The 21,591-nt window shown below is 50.2% G+C and overlaps 1 protein-coding gene across 1 annotated transcript; it reads left to right on the top strand.

Moving 5' to 3' along the window:
• The first annotated feature begins 1,281 nt into the window (after nt 1-1,281).
• NMNAT2 (nicotinamide nucleotide adenylyltransferase 2) lies at nt 1,282-20,146 on the top strand. Its single transcript, XM_071751210.1, has 11 exons — nt 1,282-1,484; nt 12,849-12,937; nt 13,629-13,696; nt 14,321-14,399; nt 15,394-15,520; nt 16,078-16,158; nt 16,259-16,303; nt 17,255-17,331; nt 18,570-18,671; nt 19,393-19,460; nt 19,590-20,146. The coding sequence occupies exons 1-11, from the start codon at nt 1,400-1,402 to the stop codon at nt 19,690-19,692; spliced, it is 924 nt and encodes a 307-aa protein (XP_071607311.1). The 5' UTR covers nt 1,282-1,399; the 3' UTR covers nt 19,693-20,146.
• The last annotated feature ends 1,445 nt before the right edge of the window (nt 20,147-21,591 follow it).

Genomic DNA, 21,591 nt, shown 5'->3' with positions numbered 1-21,591 from the left:
AGAAGCACCATATTTCCTCTTGACAAGACCTCTTGCAGCTCTGGAGCCAGACCAGTGATGGCACCAAGACATTCCCATCCCAAACTCATGCTGACATCCAGTGGGGTGAGCTGAGGAGCTCTGGGCCCATCACCAGGGGAGGTGGCTGAGCAGAGAGGAGCTCAGAATTGGTTCCCATGCAGGAATTATGGCAGCTTGAACCTTGCTCCATCACTCTGTGTGAGCACCAAGACTGGATGAGACAGCAGAGCTTCTGCAATGGGCAACAAGTACCACTATACACACTTTGCCCGTATGGAACCAAGATTACCCAACAACAGCTCATAGTTCAGCACCAAACACATGAGAATTGCACTCTCTTGGGTTTCCAAACAAAAAGAGGTTTCTGTCCCTTGGTGTCTTAGGTTCCAGCTTGTGAACTTGTTGCCTAATTTTTAATCAAAGTGAAGAAGTTTTGTGAAAACAAAGGGAGACCCCTACACGTGTGCACAAATAGCCAGTTGGTCACCAGATATTTGTGACCAAGAGAGGCTTCAAGAACGTCCTCTTTGCTGTGACCCCCAAGTAAAGATTTGCACACGTGTGTGTATGTACAAGGGATGTCCTTGCAAGTGTGTTCACGTGTGTGCACATGGGCTTGTGTCTCTGCCACTGTGTGAGCACCATTTTTTGCTGGTGGAGGTGGATGTGTGCAGTGGTTGTATGCACGTGTTTATGTGGACGGTGCTGGAGCTCTCAGCACAAGGATGTGGGAGCCCTTGGAGCAAGGGCAGAGGAGGCCATGAAGGTGATGCAGGGCCTGGTGCACCTCTGGTCTGGGTACAGGCTGAGAGAGTTGGCTGAGGTCAACCTGGAGGAGGCTTCAGGGAAACCTTGGAGCACCTTCTAGTACCTGAAGGGGCTGCAGGAAAGCTGAAAAGGGACTTCTTAGAAAGTCATGGAGTGATACAACACAGGAGAGCCCCTTCAAACTGAAAGAGGGGAGATTTAGATGAGATATTAGGAAGAAATTCTTCAGTGTGAGCGTGGTGAGACACTGGCAAGGGCTGCCCAGGTAATCAGTGGCTGCCCCATCCCTGGAAGCGTTCAAGGCCAGGTTGGATGGGGCTTGGATCAACCTGGTCTAGTGAGAGGTACCAGAGGGTCTGAGGGGGGTCGGAACTAGGTGACCATTAAGGTCCCTTCCAACCTGGGTCTGGGATTCTCCATCTGTACGTGTGTACCCGCGCTGTACGGGGCAGGGCGGGGCGGGAAGGCGGCCCCGGTTCCTCTCCCGCAGCCGCGGCACCGCCTCCCGCTTCGTGCCTCCCTTTTCCTTTCCTCCCGCTGCCACCACAGCCGCACCGAATCACACAAAGAGGCTGGGCCGGGCTGGCCAGGGCCGCGCTGAGCTGCCACCATGACGGAAAACACAAAGACCCACGTTATCCTGCTGGCCTGCGGCAGCTTCAACCCCATCACCAAGGGACACCTCCACATGTTCGGTCAGTGTCGCCGCCGCCACCCTCGACTGCGGGACAAGGGAGGGGGGTGTCGGGGCTGCACCCCTGGTTGCGTGTCTCTGGGGTCATCCTCAGGGATGTGGGGGAAGGGGAAAGATTTGGGGGTGCAGCCCCTCTCCGGTGGCGGGGAGGTCGCGGCTTCCCCTCCGCGGGGTGTGGAGCGGTTTTGGGGTGCGGGGCGAGGGGGGCAGGTGGGGTGTGCGGCTCCTGTGGCATGGGGGATCAAGGCTGCGTTCCGGGGGAAGAGGAGAAGTTTTGGGTGCAAGCTCGGGGTTGTGGGGGAGAAGTTTCGGGGTGCGGGAGGTCCGGGGGAAGGGGGGATGCAGCGGGGCCTTCCCCGGGCGCTGTCCGCGTCCCCTTGGTTTTGAAATCGCGGCCGCCGCCCCGGGGCTGAGCTCCGCCGCGACCGTGGCCATGGCCAAGAGCTCCAGGATGCCATCCAAACCGGGGGGGGGGATTTCTTCCGCTCCGATTGCGGGGTTCCCCTGCTCTGCACTAACCTTGTCACGCTCTTGCCCCCACAACTTCCCCCTGGGTTCGGTCCTGGCAAGTGGTCCTGGCAGGATTTTTTAAGCTGGGAGCGTCCAGCTGGATCCGGGAGTCTGCGGTGGCTGCAGCACTTGGAGAGCAGTGGGGGGAAGGAGGAGGGGAAGGAGGGGGAGACCCAGGCAAGCAGTATGGCAGAAGAGAGCAAAAAAAATATAGACAGCTAAAACTGGAATAGTAGAATCCCCAACCTGTGCTAGGTCAAGGGAATCAGCAACCTTCACGGGATATTATTATTGGTATTACTGAGCATCCGTGACATAATCCAAATGATGGGGCTGCTGGAATCACTGCTACAGCCTGCTCAGGCAAGACAAGAGAGAGGGAGGGATGAAAGGAAGGAGGAAGGGCAGTGGCTGTCACAGGCATTCTGACATACCATAAATACTGATGGTTTGGGTAGAGCTCAAAAGGCCTGGAGAACACTGTGCAAACAGCAACCTACCTGGGGTGGGGAGGAGTCCTCCGAGTGTGAAGTGATCTCTGCAGACCACTGAGTAAAATGGAAGCAGAAAGATCAGCTCTCTTCATTTCCCTTCTTGGAATGCAGACAGAGGAGCAATCCTTGCTACCTGATAGGAGATTTGATGCCTGGGAGCATATGCTGAAGGTCTTGTGCTACAGCTGGAGAAGCATCCCTCGGGTTGCTAGAAAGCTGTACATAAGTTTTTAAGTGGAAAAACAACAGAAATCAGCTTGGGGTATTTCTGTGTCAGACCTTGTTTTTGTAGATCATAATTACTCGGTAAGCAGGCTAGAAAAATGATGGTTTTCTAGATGCAAATGATGATGTTGTTAAGCCATTTCATTAATGCCAGCAGTAATGCCAGTCCTGGGCACCAGTATACCTGGAACTTAAAAAAAAAAAATCATCTTCCCTAAACTACTTGCAAACAACAAGGAACAAGAGGAACTATTTAAAAATAACAATTTAATGAAATTACAGGGATTTGGTTGATGGAAGCTGATATAACCTCTGTAATCCACATTGTCTAGTCCAAGGTGGTATTTTGATTAGAAAAATAATACTAAAAATAGCAACGTGGCCTACATTCAGTGGACTAAAAATCATTAACAAGGTACATTTTAGAAATAAGGATTGATGAGGTAGTGGATTGTGATTGTCTGTAACCAGCTGAACACAAACTCCCTGTGTGACACTGTAAATAAAGCAGAAAATGTAATCCTTGGAGCAGTGAGCAGAGGTATATCGAGCAGAAAAAGAAAGGTTGTGTTATTTTCATCTACAGCATTAGCAAAACCAAGACTCCTCTTAGAGGAGCAGTCACAGGAATGAATTAGTTCCAGAAATCAGGCTTTGTGCAAAAATCTGGAGAGGCTCCATCTAGATATATCCTTAAGGATGTCAAGGAGCAACTTGGCCATGGCCTTGAGGTATCTGCCTGAGGGAGGGACATGTAGTATGTGATGGAAGTGGGCTCCTTCATTCAGCAGGAGAAGGGCTGGTGGGATGCCAGGAACAGGTTTGGATGCCACACAAGTTCAAACTACAAATCTGCTGTGTAGCTTTGAGTGATGGTAATCAGGCAGGAGGAAAAGGTGTTGGGATTATCACCTGGAAGCTGTGAGTCAAGGCTCAGACATCTCTCAGGAAGATATGTTTTAGGTCAGTGTGAAAATTTTTTATCTACATGCCCTGGAATAAAATCTTGAAATACCTGATAGGGATAAATGAGTCTTCCACAAGGAGTGACACAGAATTTAGCTTCTAAATCCCTGCTCATTTTTGTTTGAGGAACACTTCCCCTCAGGTCCAAAAGAATAATCATGTGAAGCCATGGGAATCAACTAAAATTCATTATATTCTTTTAGCTCTATGATACATGGGTCCAACCTAAACTGAAGCTGCATTTCAAAGAACTGAATTTGTGCAAAAATATTGCCTTATCTTTCAGATAGAGACTGAGCCTGACAGGAAATTTTTTCCTTAACATAGAGATGGAATTGATCACTTTCACTCATGACACTAAGAGAGGAAGAAGAAGGTTTGCAGTGGGATCACAGAACCACAGAAAGTGAGGGGTTGGAAGGGACCTCAAAAGATCATCGAGTCCAGAGCAGGGTCACCTACAGGAGGTCACACAGGAACACATCCTGGTGGGTTTTGAGTGTCTCCAGAGAAGGAGACTCCACAACCTCCCTGGGCAGCCTCTTCCAGTGCTCTGTCACCCTCACAGTAAAAAATTATTTCCTCGTGTTTATATGGAACCTCCTATGCTCAGGTTCCCCTTGCCTCTTGTCCTACTATTGGGCATAAATGAGAAGAGCCTGGTACCATCCTCCTACCTCTCCCTTTCTTTATTTATAAACATTTATGGGGTCACCCCTCATTCTCCTCTTCTCCAAGCTGCAGAGCCTCAGCTCCCTCAGCCTTCCCTCACAAGGGAGATTTTCCACTCTCTTCATCATCTTGGTCACTCTGCTCTGGACTCTTCCAAGAATTTCCCTGTCCTTGAACTGAGGGGCCCAGAACTGGACACAATATTCCAGATGCAGCCTCACCAGGGCAGAGTAGAGAGGGAGGAGAACCTCTCTTGACCTATTAGCTATCCCTCTTCTAATGAAGATGAATAATGATAATGGGAGGACATTAAATGAATATCACTGGGTGCCAGCTGTCATTTTTCTTACTCTGGATCTAGCATGTTTTATTCAGGCCCAAAGTCAGCCTTTTCCCCTAGGATTTATGCCTGAATATGGAACGTGGTAATTATTTGGAAGTCTCTTCTAGCAACCATGTTAATTTAAGCTCCAGTCGCATGGTTATCCTTTCCAGAAAGCTGGGACACTTCTTATAACCTCAGACAAACCATAACCCTGAGTAACACTGAGCTGAACTTACTCTGATGGGACTCTTTCTGTCCTCTGCCCGTGGCAAGGCTGGGTCACCAAGGCTCCTTGAGTGAGGTTGATTCATGTCTGTGCATATAAAAATAAACATAATTAATATATAGCAGATAATGAAAAAGGAGCTGGGGCACTGCACTGTTCAGTGATTGCCACCCAGAGGTTGAGGCAAAGCCCCACACAGCCCTGAAAATACTCAGTTATTGGTGGCATCATATGTACTCTGAGACAGACACATATGTTCTGACTCACAATTTTGAGTTGTTTTTTAGCTTTGTGTGGCCATGAGAAGTAGTTTAGTGTGAGGGGGAGGAAAGGCTGGAGTCCAGAAGAGGGCAGGGCTTGTTTCTGAAACTTGATCTGAACATTGGTGACCTGAAATGAAAGCCCATTTGTATCTGAGGGAGGTAGAGAGATGTAAGAGCAGATCCCATGCAAAAGTCTTCATAATTGGAGAAAAATAAGATTCAGAAAAAAGTTCTGCATTAAAGCCCCATGGACACCCCACCAGGTGCTTACCCAGCAGACACTCAAACTCCAGGGGAATAATTCACTTTAATTTCCCAGTGACATTCAGAGCAACACCAAGCATGGGGCAGATGCTTCAGACCCCCTCCCTACAGCAAGATTTTCTGCCCCAAAGACCTCCCCTCCCTCCATTTTAGCCTCATCACAGTTCACCTCCAGCTTTCTGCTCCTAAAGCCATCCAAAGGACAGGTGCCAATGAGTCAATGTCAAATGCAAAATCAGATCCACCCAGCCCTGCAAAGACACTGAGGACCTTGCTGGCACTCTTTCAGCTGATGAGCTTGTGCTTTCTTTGGGAATTAAGTCCTTTCCCCACCTTATTCCAACTCTACACCCAACACTACAGCATCCTCCTCCTGCCTGGCCCTCAGAACACCAAACCCAAGGGCAGCCCTGCATAACTAGGCAGAAAGTGCTTTTTTTAATTTTTTTTTTTTTAATAATAATAAAAAAAATGTTCACTTTGGTCTTGGGTAAAGTAGTGGGATTAAAACTCTCACTATGCAAGGTCAGAGGCTCCAGAATTTGTGGGATTCTCCCTCCTGGTGTTGCAGGATTGGAGAGGGAGCCAACAAAGTGCCAGAGCTGGAGGGAGGATGCTGGGTGAGTTCCTTCAGAGCAATTCATGGGAAAAAGGCTTGTCCTGGCACATGGAAAGATATCAGAGGCTCCTTTAGATGATTGCCTCAAACTGAAACACGAGGAGTTTGGTGAGGAGAGGGGAGATCAGGTTAATCAAGATGCAGTGTTTTGCTATTGATTTTTTTTTTTCTATTTTCTTTTTCTTCCATTGCAGAAGTAAAAGCCTCACTGTAAATGCCCACATTCCCCGTTTTGGCACCTTGGGCATTTTTTTCTTGCCTTTCTAAAGTTCTGCAAAGCTTTGCCTCTGCTGTCTGCACCTGTAAGGCTGCTGCATGTTTCCATTTTATCTCCAGCCTCAAATCTGAATTCATAATTAGCCTGAGCAATGGCAGAGGGAGCAGTGGGTGATGGGACCCTGGGAGGACAGGAGGGACAGGGAGGGCTGGATTTACCTCCCTATGTCATCAGCAGAGCAGTGGAAAAGATCCAGCAGAGCCATGACAGACATTGCTGATAACACCTGGGTGATTCCTTTGACCTGGGGAGTTGGAGCATCCCTGCTTTTAACTTTTTCATTTAAAACTTGCTGGGCTCTCCTCCTGAAGGTGAACTCCACTGCTGTGTGGGCTTGCTGAAGGCACTGGAATCACAGCAAATAGCTGAAATATTTCACAGGTGGAAGGTGTTGGAGGCCCTGCCTGCTCAGTCCATCCCTCAGCCATGGTGGGACAGTTACCCACACATCTCCACTCCCAGTGCTTGCCCAAAACTGCAGCTTCTTGGTCCAACAGGACTGCAGAATCCAAGGGTCTCTTGGGTCTCATCATGTATCAATTAATGTCCCATTCCCCTCCCTGCACCTTGTGCAACCTCTTTTTTTCATGGCTGTTATCACCTGCTTCCTGCATCTTGTTTCCCCTTGCATTCCATGTCCCCTTTGTGACCCACAGAAAGGAGGAATTTTTGACAAGCACCAGATTCAACTCCATCAATGACTACCCAAGGATCCTCTTAAAATACCTCTCAGCTCTTAAATATTTAGCACTATTTATTATGGGCTGCAAGACATCCCACCTCCCAAAATGTGCCACGTAGCTTCTCTTACTTTCTCTGACTATAAACAAAAATCAGTAGTAAAAAATCCATCCCTACAACCTCATTCAAGCAAGAAACCACTTGTGCTTGCTAAGACTCCTGCATCTCCCACGTCACCTTCTCTCCCACTTTTTAAGAGCAGCCCCCTACAATGCCAAGGGGCTCAGTTAGCCAAAATTCCAGCAGTGCCAGCCCATAGCTCTTATGCCACCTCAGGCAAATCTCTTCATCTCCCTTGACTGATGCAATGGGGGGGATTGGATTTCTCTGCTAGGCTGCTGTGGGTTTATGTCAGGTATCAGAGTGATGGGAGACGTGGGTTGGAGCTGGTCCAAAGTAGCCATCCTCACCCCTGCGTGCTCTGCCTCTGAAATCCCCGATGGCAGCAAGGCCAGGGGTGTTGTAGGGTGTCTCCTGGGTGTTGAGGTGCATTGGAGATGGGTTTGAAACATTCTACCACCACTTTTGGCCAGGGGGTAAGGGGCAATCAAAGAGTCCTGCTCTGCTCAATGTACAGCATGAACAACCCTGATGCTAACTTGGACCCTGATCCTAACCCTGACTCCCACCTAGGCCCAAAGCAGCTACAGAAAAACAGGAAAATCAACCTAAGATGAAAACAAAGCCGGGGGACTTCTGGCCTTTGAGATGGGGACATCCTCTCTGGTGTCTGTAACCCCTGAATCTGAACATTCCCTTGGTGCGAGTGCTCCAGCAGGGCTGGATATTTGGGGTGGCCTGCATTAAGAAAGTCAGGCAAAGTCCATGGTATCCATCACAGCCCTGAAAAAAAAACCCAAAACCAGGACCAGGATAGAGCTCCCATCCCTCCAAGAGAGCATTCCATCACCTGTGGTCATGTCTGGAGAAGACAGCCTAGGTTGGGAGTCCATTTTCTTTCTCCCCCTCTTCAGCATCAACTCATTTCCTCCAATAAGCATGAACTGCTGGAAGCAGCTTGATTGTGCCAGCAGAAAAGTTGCTAAAACCATGTTTTGGGAACAGAAGAAAAAGAGTGCCTAGAAATATGTAAATTTGAAAACCAGAACAGGGCTTGGCCCAGAAGGAGATGACCTATGGTGCATCTGGGGTACAAGGAGGCAGATGGGGAGTTGCTCCCCATGGGATGGGTGGGGAATCAAACTCTGAGCTGGGCAAGGAAGGACTTGCTCAGCCCCTGTTCCACAAAGGTTTTTTTACTTTCATTGAAAATTCCTAATTGAGTTTAAGCCTTCCCTAAAGAGACCATGTTTTGCTGGGGCTTGTTGGCAAGGGAAGAGAGAAAATCCAGTTTTTCCCGAGGTGTGTGGGGCTGGGGATGCTGGAAGGCAAAGTTTTGCTTCTGGCACCTTTAGTCTGTGCAAAGCTGGCATCAATGGTTCTTTCCAGAGGAGAAAAGGGTGGGGTCTTGGGAACAGATCTGCAAAAAGAGTGGAGCAAGCAGGTAAGACATGGCTGGGGGAAGGTGCTGTCCCTTCCTGTGGGGCTGTGGGGCTGATGTCCTCTCTGAGCACTTGCATGGGAAATTAGGGCAGCTGGAAACAAGCAAGGAAAGCTGCTGAGGATGTTTTTTTTTCCCTACCTTTAAAAAAAAAAAAAAAAATACTGGGTAACACTGATTTCCCTACCTGTGGCTTGCTGAGATGGGGACAGGACCTCTTCAGGGATGACCACTGAGGTCCATGTCCTGTTTCAGCCCAGCCACCTGCCTGCTGGTGGAAGCAAAATAAGACTCTGCAGGATAATGAAAACCAGTGAATCACAGAATTGTCTGGGCTGGAAAAGACCTTTCACAGAATCACAGAATAGTTGTGGTTGGGAAGGGTGTCTGAGATGACCGAGTCCAACCATACACACAGAAAAACAACCCCCCTACAATCTCAGCCACTAGAACATGCCCTAAAGTGCCACATTTACACATTTCTTAAATACCTCCAGGGATGGTGACTCAACCACCTCCCAGCCAGGCTGCTCCAGTGCCTGACCACTCTTTCAGTAAAGGAATTCTTCCTAATATCTACTCTGTTGCAACTTCAGATCGTTTCCTCTGGTCCTGTCATTACCTGGGAGAAGCGTGGTTCCAAAGAATGTTTATCAGTATGGTTATAGGCACTTTATGTATATAAATACAAATATATTTATATAAAAAATATAAATATATATATTGACATATATATATATATTCATATTTATTTATATATGGGGGAAGAGGCCAACACCCACCTCCCTTCCAGGTAGCTGTAGAGGGCAATGAGGTCTCCAAGCTAAACATGCCCAGATCCCTCAGCTACTCCTCATATTCCTTGTTCTCTAGACCCCTCACCAGCTTGGTAGCTCTCCTCTGGACACATTCCAGCACCTCAACGTCCTCCTTGTAGTGAGAGGTCCAGAACTGAACACAGGATTTGAAGTGTGGCCTCACCAGTGCTGAGATCAGAGGCACAACCACTTCCCTACTCCTGTCCAGGTCCCTTCCTATGCTCAAACAGATCAATATTCACACCCAATTTAGTGTCACCTGCAAACTTAGTGAGTGTGTACTCAATCCAGACCATTGATTAAGATATTAAACAAGACTGGCCCCAAAACTGAGCCCTGAGGGACACTCCAGGTGGCTGCCCACCAACATGATTTGACCCCATCAATCACAACTCTCTGGGCACAGCCATCAAGACTATTTTTTTAATCCAGTGAAGGGTTTATGCCATGGTTTGCCAGCTTCTCCAGGAGAATGCTGTGGGATCTGAATTGATCTGAACTGATGATTGAATTCCTTTCAGATCATCAAGGTCACCAGTTAACCCAGCACTGCCAAGGCCACCACTAAACCACAGCCCTCAGCACCACATCTACACAGTTTTTAAACCCCCCCAGGGATGGTGACTCCATCACTGCCCTGGGCAGCCTGTGCCAGGATCCTGACAACCCTTTGGGTGAAGAAATTGTTCCCAATATCCAATCTAAACCTCCCCTGGTTCAACACTTTGGGGCCATTTCCTCTTGTTCTATCACTTGGGAGAAGAAACCAACCCACACCTGGCTCCAACCTCGTTTCAGGGAGTTGTAAGAGGGTGATAGGAATTTGCTCAGGCAATAAAATTTCAAAGAGCAGTTCTGCCCCAGAACACCCTCCCTTTCACTTGCCAAACAGTTTATTTATGCTCCTGATGTTTTGAGCCTCACTGAAGCTGAGGTGCAGCCACAGCACAGCAGCCCTGGGCCAGATTTGTGCCACAAATTGATGTCACTTTACATTTCCATCACTTTATACTATCTGAAGAGCCATCACCCTCCAAAAACCTTACAGGAGAGAGGGATTTCAGCTAAAACCACTCCAACCACTTTTGGTCTGCTCAGCTGCAGTGGTGGCCATTCCACTGGTTTGTATTTAAATAAATCTCAGTGCTCAAAGGGACGTTTTTACACTGAGCACTGGCAAATACACATTTTGGTACATTTTTCTTAAAAAAAAAAAAAAAGGAAAATACTACACTGGAAATATAAAACTATCTCCATCCACCATGCTACAGGTCTTGTTGTACCACCAGGTGCATTTCACCACCCTGTTTGGTACAGACACTCGTCTTACCTAGAGAAGCCTCATCCTCCTCCAACAGCTTCTACACAAGGTGTTTCAGTGCTGTTCTGCAGCCAGGAGCTCAAAAAGTGTCCTTCCTCACATGGAATCATCTTCTTCATCCATTTTTTTATCTTCTCAGAGCTGCTTCTACCAGGTTAGATGCTTTCCTGGACCTCACTGGCCCCAAGACCTCTGTGCTGCCCAGGTTCTGGGTGTTAATTTCTAGGCAGTGGGTGGTCCATGATTCAGCTCCAGATCCTTCAGGTGAGACCCAGCAAGGTCCTGAGCCTGTTCTCCCTCTCCCTGGGCTAAAAGGATGGAGATAAATTACATCACTTTTCCATAGAAGTGGTGACAGTGACAGCACCATGCTCATCACCCATGGGACAGAAATGTGGGTCCAGTCCCAACCTGGAGGAGCTGGTTGCAACTTCAGCTCAAGGAGCAGTAATTGTCCTCACCTTTCTCACCTGTTGGGCATTGCCTGCTCCCACCTGTTTCATCTCTTCAGGGTGGGATGGGCCAAGGGAAAAAAACTTTGGCCTGGGTTGTTTTGCCAGGCTCTTGCTTAGATGTTTCTTCTCCAGAAGAGAAGGTTTCTCCCTAAGCTCCTGTGTGGCTTCTCACATCCACTTCTCTTTGCAGTTCTGAGAAAAGAGAGAAAAATAAGATACCTTCAATTTAAATTTCCTTTTTTATGATATCAAATAGCCTGCTCTTCTACAGCTTTGTCTAAGAAACCCTGATCACCTGGGACCAGCCAGGTCCCCTGCCCAGGCCCCATCTTTTTGGGTTTTGTGAAGTCTCCAGCAGATCATGCAGAGATGGAGCTAGAGGTGGTGAGAACACCAGCAGCATCCCAGTGCTTTCTGGCAGAGAGGAATAAAAGGGGATGAACATCTCCCTCCCAGTGCTCCTCCCAGAGAAGCCTTCTTCATTTCCAAAATAATGACACACAAGGTATGGGTGTCACAGTGGGGGTGGCAGGGATCCATCTGTGCTCAGATCCCATGCATGATGGCACTTCTTATTTAAGCTGTCAATCAAGAACACATCTTCTAATTGCAGGCACCCAGTTTGGTGTGGTCTGGGAGAGACCTTCAAAGATCACCCCATCCAAAGCCCTGGTATGGCCATGGACACCACCCTTAGACCAGATTGCTCCAAGCCCATCCAACCTGAACACTTCCAGGGAGTGGAAGTAGCCACAGCTTCTCTGGGCCAACTCTCTCCGTGTCCTGGGTTTTTTTTTTTTTTTAGTCTTGCCCATCTCCAAGGATCCCTCTTCAGAAGTGATGGTAGAGGTCAGGAGAGATGCTGGTCACCTTCCAGCTGCTAAGAAACCTTTTGGCTGGTAGGCAGCAGCAGGCCAGAACAGGTGAAGAAGGAAGGTCATGGGAAAACAAAGGATGGATGTCGTTTGTGAGCAGAGAAAAATAAAAAAGGAAAGATTGGTCTGCAAACAGTGGATGAAGCAGCTTCATGCATCACCTTGTGAGCTTAATCTGGCTCCACCAGGGCTCCTGAAGGAACCTATTTCTACTGAGCAGATCCCAGGTGCCTGCCTGGTGCCCTGGCCAGGTGGTGGGAGATGCTAAATCATCTCCTTTTGCTAAGGTGGTGCCCTGTGCTAGGATGAGGGGTGATGAGCACAAACTGAAACACAGGAAGTTCTACCTCAGTATGAGAAAAAACTTTTTTTACTATAATGGTGACAGAGCACTGGAAGAGGCTGCCCAGATGGGCTGTGGAGTCTCCTTCTTTAGAGACTTTCAGGCCCATCTGGATGCATTTCTGTGTGACTGTCCTGGGTGACACTACTTATGTGGGTGGCTTGGACTTGATAATGACTAGAAGTCCCTTCCAACCCCTAACATTCTGTGATTCTAAAGATCTCCTTTCCCCCCACCAATTTCTCCTTTCTGCCAGGTTTGTGGGTCCCTGGGTCCCTCTGTGCTTCCCATGACCAAAGATGAGATGAGCAGAAACAATGAAGCCAACCCTGCCCTTGCTCACCTTCCCCACCCAGCACTCTCCATGTGGGTTGAGCTGCTCCACAGCCATTGAGCAAAGCTGCTGGGTGGCAGTGGGATATTCCAGGGCCCAGCCAAATATCCTTGAATTCTTTTTCCTCCTCCTTCAGAACGAGCCCGGGATTACCTGCACAAGACCGGACGCTTCATCGTCATCGGCGGCATCGTCTCACCAGTCCATGACTCCTATGGGAAGACGGTGGGTCTGTCCCCACTGTCCCTTTCTTTAGGGGCACCTTGAAGGCTGATGGTGTCTCAAGGCAGGGGAAAGCACTGGGCAGTTCAGCCCCTACCCGTGGTCCTTCCTCTTGGATATCCTCTGCCTGGGACAGCCCCTGAGCATTGAAAGGTCCCCGAGAGGAGAGAGAGGAGGAAACCACTCAACCACTCAACTCTTTAGATAAAAACTGTAGCAAGAAGCAGGCAAAGTGCAGGCAGCAGAGAGAAACATTCTCATGTAAAATGGTGGTGATATTGTTGGATTGGGGTTTTTTTGTTGTTGTTCAAATTATTCCAGATTATCCCCTACTTTCATTGTGGGGATGGCGATGATTAAAAGCATTTTCTTGGGGGGGAGGAGACCTAGGTTAGGAGACAGTTTCCTTCTCTCCTGAAAGCTGGGGGAATGTCCTCAGGAACTCATCATCCCTGAGGGCAGTGCTGAGCCAACCTCACCACCCAATCTGTAAACCGGGGCTGAAGCAAGGCAGAGCTTTTTCCGCTCTAGCAAACAGGAGCCAAAATAACCTTTTTTGGGGCAAGAATGACTCGTCATGGCCTGTCTCATCTGAGCAAGCCTGACACTCTGCCCCAGGCAGGTTTGCAAGCCATCCAGAGCAGGATATTTGCCTCTTCCCAGTGACCATCCCTTCCATCATCCTCTCTTGCAGGGCCTGGTCTCAAGCCGGCACCGCCTGACCATGTGCCAGCTGGCTGTCCAGTCCTCCGACTGGATCAGGTGAGTGCCAAAAGTCTGTATCCAAAGCAATGATGCCACCAGCTGCTGGACCACCAGTCTGGGCTTTCTCCTTTCCCAGACAAAGCTTGGTTAAAACCCAGAGGTCTTCCTCTCCCTGCCTGGCAGAGCCCCACTAAGGAATGTGACACCAACCTTCAAGGGGAACTTTTGGCTTCGTGGGTTTTTTGCAAGCCTTTTTCTGAGTCTCTGGTGTCCATGTGAAGCAGATGTTCACTCATCCCTCCCCCAGCCTTAAGCTCTGGGCACCTTCCCTTTCTTCTCTTTCCCTGGCATCTCCAGCACAAGCCCCTTCCCAGCACTGTCCCAGGGCTGAGGTGGGAGCAGAAACATCTCCAGGCTGCAGGGTCATCAAGTGTAAATACATCCAAACCAAAAAAAAGCTGGTTGGTTGGGTACCAAAAGAAGAAAACTGTCCAGGAGCATGTTCAGGTCTCCAAAACCATTGGGTGGAAAGGCTGGAGGCAGGACATGTTCCATGGCAGAACTGGAGGGGAATGGTGGTGACTGCTCCCAGTGCCAGCTCTGTGGGGAGGAGGCAGCATGGCCAGGAGGTCCAAGCAGTAGCCAGTGGCCACAACTCTTACCCTGCTGTGCTCCCTGCAGGGTGGACCCCTGGGAGTGCTACCAGGACACCTGGCAGACCACCTGCAGTGTGTTGGAGCATCACCGTGACCTTATGAAGGTAAATCCATCCCCCCATGCTTTGGGGAACTCCTTGGGGTGGGGGTCCAGGCAGGGTGCAGGAACAGGGCTGCCCTTCCACCAGCTTGGGAACACCAACAGCCAAAAGATGATAGGGACAAACAAGCAGCTCACAGGAACGTGCCTGAAACCCTGAAGGGGGAAGGGGTGTGAAATACCTCATCAGAGCTGCTTCAAGCTCCCAGATTGCTGTAGGAACCCAACAGAATAGTGAGGTGAGGCAGGAAAGTTGAGCAGCTGGGGAGGCCCTGGGGAGCACAAAAGTTGGGAGAAAAGTCCCTTCAAAGCCCAGGCAGTCCTGGGGGTCTTTTTAGGAAGGCAATTGCCCCTGGATGTCTGCAGGGATGGGGAGGGAAAGGCTGATGCTAAGCCTTTCCTTAGCATAGCCAGTAACCCAAGGATGGTAAATTAACACCACAACATCAGCCAAACCCATGGGCAGCCCCAGGAGGAGCAGCTTTATCCATCAGGATGCATGAAGGAGCTGGGGACCAGGGTTTGGAGCTGTAGGACCACAGTGTGGAGCTGGGTACCACGGTGTCAAAGCCAGTGATGCTGATCTACTGGAGGAACTGGTGGAGGAGACATGTGGGCATTTAACCCCCAGGGTAAGGTGTAAAGTGCTGTCTTTGCACCTCTGATTGATCAGCTGCTGTATTTTTATTTATTATGAGAATTTATGAGCACCTCCAGGCAATGAGGGGAATGCCTGCTTAGAGGCAGTGTAGCTGCAGCCTTGCCAGTCTCATGCATCAACCTCCAAAATTATTCCCACCATTCCCAGCCTTAATCATGAATCCACAAGGTCCTGCAGCAGCCCCAGGCCCATCCAGTGGGGACTGGATGAGAGCAGGGATCCTAAAGTGAGCCTGGATACATCTGTCACTGGAGATAACCTTCAGCCTGGGGGGGGAAGGCTCACAAAGGTTTTTGGGAGGCAGCTCAGGTGAAGGCACATCTCTCCCTTCTTGCAGAGAGTGACTGGCTGCATCCTCTCCAATGTCAACACCCCCTCCATCACACCTGTGATTGGTCAGCCCCAGAATGAGTCCTCCCAAACCATCTACCAAAACAACAACTTCTCCAACAAGCCCATGGCAGGTAGGTGGCCGTGGGAAGAAAGGGATAACCACCACCCCACCCCTTAGGAATGATGTTCCATCAGTATTTTGGGGCCACGTCACTCCTCAGGCTCCTTAGAGCAAACCCTAGCTCAGATGGGGATGAGCAGGAGGAGTTACCATCCAGCATGGCAAGGGGAGCCAAGAAGAGCTTGGACTGGCTGGGAAATCTTGAGCTGGGTGATGTTCAGAGAAAGGAGATGTAAGGAACAAGCTGGCAGGATGGGTGACACAGCTGGATCCTCCATGAGCCAGCAGCATGTGGTACACTGAAGTATTGGCTAGGGAGAGGTGAGGGCATTACTTAAATCCCATCAAATCCAGAGATTTTTAGGTCTTGGAGTGATTTTTGCTCACCTTCAAGGTCCAGTGTGGCACCCTCAGGAGTTAATACCACAGGAGGAGGTGGTGGGAGATGCTCCTGCCCCCAGACACAGGAGGATCTTGTAGGACTAGGGTGGCTGAAGTGTTCATGTGGATGACTCCTCCAAGGCATCCTCAACTCTCTGGTTCATTTTCCTTCTTCTCCACCTTTAGCAAAAATCCTGGGGAAGGTGGGAGAAAGTCTGAGCCGGATTTGCTGCGTTCGCCCACCCATGGAGCGCTTCACCTTTGTGGGTAGGTAGAGGACAGGAGTGGCATCACTTGGGCTCTGGTGTCAGCCTCCAGATATCTTCCCAGCCCCCTCACCCATCTCCTTTTTGCTTCCCTCCTCCAGATGAGAATGCCAACCTGGGGACAGTGATGAGATATGAGGAGATTGGTGAGTGTGCAGCCCCCTCTGCATTGCTCTGGCTCGTCCAGGCTGGCACTACCTGGCTCGGAAGCAGCTGAATGACAGATCTGGTGGTGAGAGAAGGATGCCAGACCATCATCCCACCCCAGTGCCAGCTCTGAGGCCTTGGGAGTCAAACAGGAGCAGTGTTAAACTGGCCTGAGCCTGTTCCTGCTGGCAATCAGGCCCCCTAAAATAAGTGAGAAAGCAGCACAGACCTGCTGTGCAGTCACAGAAGCAGAGTGGTTTGGGTAGAAGGGACCTTAAAGATCACCTAATTCCATGCCACGGGCAAGGACACCTCCCACTAGACCAGGTGTATCAGAGTCCCATCCAACTGAACACTCCCAGGGATGAGGCAGCCACAGCTTCTCTGGGCAGCCTGTTCCAGACTCACCACCCTCACAGCAAAGAATTTCTTCCTAATGATTAACCTAAATCTACCCTCTTGCAGTTTAAAGCCATTACCTCTCATCCTATTGCTACACATCCTTGTAGAAAGTCCCTCCTAAACTTTCCTCAGGCCCTCTCCAGGCAGGTTTAGGGCTTTCCTGCAGGGGCTGTGCAAAGCCACCCCTTGAAGCAGGCTGCCAGCAAGCACCAGTCCCAGCCCAGAGAGGAAACAGAAGGACATGGAAGTCCTCCAAGGTGTACAAGAGAAACCACTGGTGCTTTGTGATCAGTTTTGCTAAAGCAAATACAGCCATGGCCAGGGCTTTTTGCAGTCCCCAGGGCTCTCTGACAACAACCCAGCATCATGGAAGAGGAGGCAAAACCATAGTGGGCTGGGGGGTACTTGATGTTTGCACCAGTAGGGATTTGACAGGGACCACAGGACCTGTCTGGGGAGGGGAGAATCCCCCAGAGCAATGCAAGAAGTTGGCAATGGGGGGGAACCCTTTGCTCCCACCTCTGAGCCTTCCCCCTTCTTTGCTTCAGAGCTTCGCATCTTACTGCTCTGTGGCAGTGACCTGCTGGAGTCCTTCTGCATCCCTGGGCTCTGGAACGAGGCAGATGTGAGTCCCCACCATTAAGTACCCACCTCTCCATGCTCCTCCTTTTCCTCAGGCTCCCTTCCTCCTCTTCTTCCCATACCCAGCACTCCTGGGTCCCTCAGGATGCCAGGAGTCATGCCCGCCATCCCCACCTTCTCCTCCATCCCTGCCTCCTCCTCCATCCTCACCTTCTCCTCCACCTCCACCTTCTCCTCCATCCCCACCTTCACCTCCATCCCCGCCTTCTCCTCCATCCCCACCTTCACCTCCATCCCCGCCTTCTCCTCCATCCCTGCTTTCTCCTCCATCCCCACCTTCACCTCCACCCCCACCTTCTCCTCCACCCTCACCTTCTCCTCCATCCCCACTTTCTCCTCCATCCCCACCTTCACCTCCACCCCCACCTTCTCCTCCATCCCCACCCTGACCTTCACCTCCCCTACACACTGGCAGGACAAACAACAGGGTCTCCTGCACCCAAATCACCAGCCCTGCTTGGCCTCCTCTTCCCCAGCCCTGGTCCAACTCACCACATGAGCATCCCAGCACCCACTGGTGCTGATGATCTGGTCCCAAGGGATCTCCAAAGGCTTTGCCCCCACTCCTTGGTCTCCTGGAAGAAACCAGCATCAAGCAGATGCAAGTCCCAGTAGAGTGAGGTGCAAAGGTAGGAGACAAAAGGTTTATACAAGTTGGTGTGACACGAGAAATTAAATACATTTACAGCCAAATCAACAGCTTTATAAATCAAATTTGCTGATGCAGTGCTCGTCTGGATGAGCCTGGTTTGTCCTGAGATGTCTGAGGCGGTGGGAGCTGTCCCCATGTGGTGGGACATACTCTGCAACCCCAAAACTTGGCCACCAGTTTTGGGTCAAACTCAGGTTTTCCCTCCTGAACAACCCTACCTGACCTCTGTCAGGACCAACATGTCCATCCTGCCCACATTCTGCAGGGCAGAGGTTTTGTCCTCCTTGGGCAACCTCTTCTGCTGCCACCCTCTTCTTACCATGGCGTGTCCTCCCTAAAGCCCAACCTCAACACCTAGTAATAGGATTTAACCCTATGTCTTTTATTTTGTCCACCAGAGACCACTCACCATGCCCAGATAAATCCAAAGTTCAGCCAAAGACTCTCTGAACACCTACAAATCCATTTTCTGTCTCTATCCAGACCATGGCACAATGTTTCATGGCAGATGGTGGCAGGTTGTGCAGGGGATGGTTATAAAACTTGTTCTCTTTCTGGGTTGCTCCTAGATGGAGGTGATTGTTGGGGAGTTTGGGATTGTTGTGGTGCCACGGGATGGAGCAGATCCCGACCGGATCATGAACCACTCCTCCATACTCCGCAAGTACAAGGTCAGTGGGTTCCTGTGTGCCTGGGGAAGGATTTACAGCCTCCCTTTACCCAGGGGAGCACTTCAGCTACAGGGCATAAAATCATAGAACCATAGAATTGTTTTGGTTTGAAAAAGACCTTTCAGATCATCAAGTCCAACCATCAACTCAGCACTGCCAAGGCCACCACTAAACCACGTCCCTCAGCACCACATCTGCATGGCTTTTAAATCCCTCCAGGAATGGTGACTCCATGCCTGTGCCAGGGCCTGACAACCATTTGGGTGAAGAAATTATTCCCAATATGCAATCTCAACCTCCCCAGCACAACTTGAGGCCATTTCCTCTTGTCCTATCACTTGTTACCTGGGAGAAGGGACTGAACCCCCTTTCTCCAACCTCCTTTCAGGGAATTGTAGAGCACAAGAAAGTCTCCCCTCAACCTTCTCCTCTCCAGGCCTGTTCTGCCAGTTCCCTTATCCACTCTTTGGAATACTTGTGCTCCAGACCCTTCCCCAGTTCTGTTGTCCTTCTCTGGACATGCTCCAGCTCCTCAATGTTCTTCTGGTAGCAAGGGACCCAGAACTGAACCCAGGATTCATGGTGTGGCCTCACCAGTGCAAAGCACAGGAAGATGGGTCCTGCTGACCCCACAAGTGCTAATAAATGGCCAGATGCTCTTAGGTGGGATAAGCAACTTTCAGGCTATCTTTTCACTCCTCTCTCCCTCCTTCCTCCACAGAACAACATCCTGGTGGTGAAGGATGATTTGAACCACCCCATGTCAGTCGTCAGTTCCACCAAAAGCAGGTGGGTGATGCGGAGGGATTCCTGGAGGGTGGGGAAAAAAGTGCCCCCACCCAGGTCCTCCATTTGTGGAGGTGACCAAGGTGTCACTCCAGCAGCCTCTGACCCTTTTTTCTCCACCCCCACCCCCAGACTGGCCCTGCAGCATGGGGATGGACACGTCATGGATTACCTCTGCCAGCCCGTCATTGACTACATCCTCAAGAGCCAGCTCTACATCAACACCTCTGGATAAGTGCCAGAGGCCTTGCAGTGAGACAGTCCTTGTGTCCCACCTGCCTGCAGCTCTCCATCACTCTCTTCTCTCTCTCTCTCTCAGTCCATATCTCCATATCTCTCCCCACCCCATGGTGTCCTGCCTGTATCTGCCTCTCCCTCCCCAGCACCAGTGCTCCATCATCAAGCTATGTCCAGGAACCTCAGCACAGCCCTGAGGGGAACAGGTTGAGAGGAACTGACTCCCCCCCACACCATACACAGGGAGGGAGGGGGAGCTGGTGAAAGGGGGATGTGCTCTGGGGACTCAAGGGAGGCAGCTGCAGCACCAACCTCCCAGCAGCTCACTGGGAAATGGTCCCCATAGTTCATCCTCCCAGCATGCTCAGAGCAGGGGCTTCCTCCTCCTCCTCCTCCTCATCTCACAGTACCTAAGTTCAATAAATCTAGGTGGACTTCTTTTTTTTCTTAAATAGTTTTAGTGCAAGCCCTTTGGACCTCTCGACACAGTGACCAAATGCATCCTGGCTGGCAGGGGGCAGCTGTAATCCAGCTGGTTTAGTGCCCTACTGTGCATGGACCTCCTTAGGCCAGCAGTAGGATAATCCATTATCCAAATCCTACTCCTGGCCCTAAAAAAAACCCACCAAACTATACAAAGAGGGCATTTTTGAAGAGCAGCAGAGGCCTTGGCAAACAAGGGGAGATATCACAGAATCATGGAATGATCTGGGTTGGAAGGGACATTAAAGATCACCTGGTTCCAATGCCTAGGGTTGGACTTATCAAGGGTATTTCAGGGAAAGCTCTGCAATTACTTTTTCTTTCCTTTGACGTCTACAAAGCTGCTCTCACAGGACCTAAACTTGGTGATCTGCAGGATGCTGCCAGCATCTCTGTTACAGCAAAAGCCTTTGGCCAAAAGAAAGAGACTCCTTGCAGCAGGCAGGGCTTTAGGGCTCCTTCCCAGAAGAAGCCAGAGAGAGGTGACATGACTTGTCCCAGGGCAGTGACCAGCAGAGGTGGTGACAGCAGAAAAACCAAGGTAAGCCCAGGGGTTTCTGAGATCAGGGCAACACAGATCCAGATGTCTCCCCCAGACATGTGGGGAGCCAGATAAATGATCTGCTCAGCATGGTTACACAGCTAAAGAGGAATTTGAGAGGCTGAGGAATATCAGGGGGTGGGAGAGGGAGATAGACCCTTGGTGTCATAATTCAGCCTCCCTGAACCAGATTCAACCATCAGGTGAGGCTCATGGCTCAGAACTCTCCCTGTCCCCTCTCTGCCTGGTTGAGAGCAATCACAGAATCATTTGGGTTGGAAAGGAGCTCTGAGACCATCAACTCCAACCCTTGATCCACTCCCCCCGTGGTTCCCAGCCCATGGCACTCAGTGCCACATTCAGTCTCTTCTTAAAAACCTCCAGGGATGGAGAATCCACCCCCTCCCTGGGCAGCCCATTCCAATGTCTGATCACCCTCTCTGGAAAGAATTTCTTCCTAATGTCCAACCTAACCCTCCCCTGGCAGAGCTTAAGCCCGTGGCCTCTTGTCTGACTGATGTCTGCCTGGGAGCAGAGCTCGAACCCCCCCCTGGCTCCAACCTCCTTTCAGGGAGTTGTAGAGAGTGATGAGGTCTCCCCTGAGACTCCTCCAAACTCATGTCCTACAAGCCAGTGAGCAGTAGCAAGAAGTCCCTGCACAGCATAAACACCATGAGAAGTGTGGCCCTGGGGTGTCTGTTCCACCTTAGATTCAAACTCTGCAACAGGAGCCAAATGGTGGGGAGGATAATTCACCAAACTTGGAGGTGCCTCTGAGGCCAAGTCAGACTGTGCCTTGCATCAAAACCTCCTCAGTTAAGAAAAAGAAAAGATGTGTCCTTGTCATAGGTGGATGGAAGGGAGTGGAAGGCC

Source organism: Heliangelus exortis, chromosome 8 (assembly GCF_036169615.1).
Source record: "Heliangelus exortis chromosome 8, bHelExo1.hap1, whole genome shotgun sequence".
Taxonomy (NCBI): Eukaryota; Metazoa; Chordata; class Aves; order Apodiformes; family Trochilidae; genus Heliangelus; species Heliangelus exortis.
This window is presented reverse-complemented; position numbering and strand designations above follow the sequence as displayed.

Excerpts from the sequence above, each read along its gene's own strand:
- NMNAT2 (XM_071751210.1), top strand. The coding sequence starts at position 1,400 with ATGACGGAAAACACAAAGACCCACGTTATCCTGCTGGCCTGCGGCAGC. Across the intron at positions 13,697-14,320 it reads CAGTCCTCCGACTGGATCAG|GGTGGACCCCTGGGAGTGCT; the intron begins GTGAGTGCCAAA and ends TGCTCCCTGCAG. Across the intron at positions 17,332-18,569 it reads GGCTCTGGAACGAGGCAGAT|ATGGAGGTGATTGTTGGGGA; the intron begins GTGAGTCCCCAC and ends GGTTGCTCCTAG.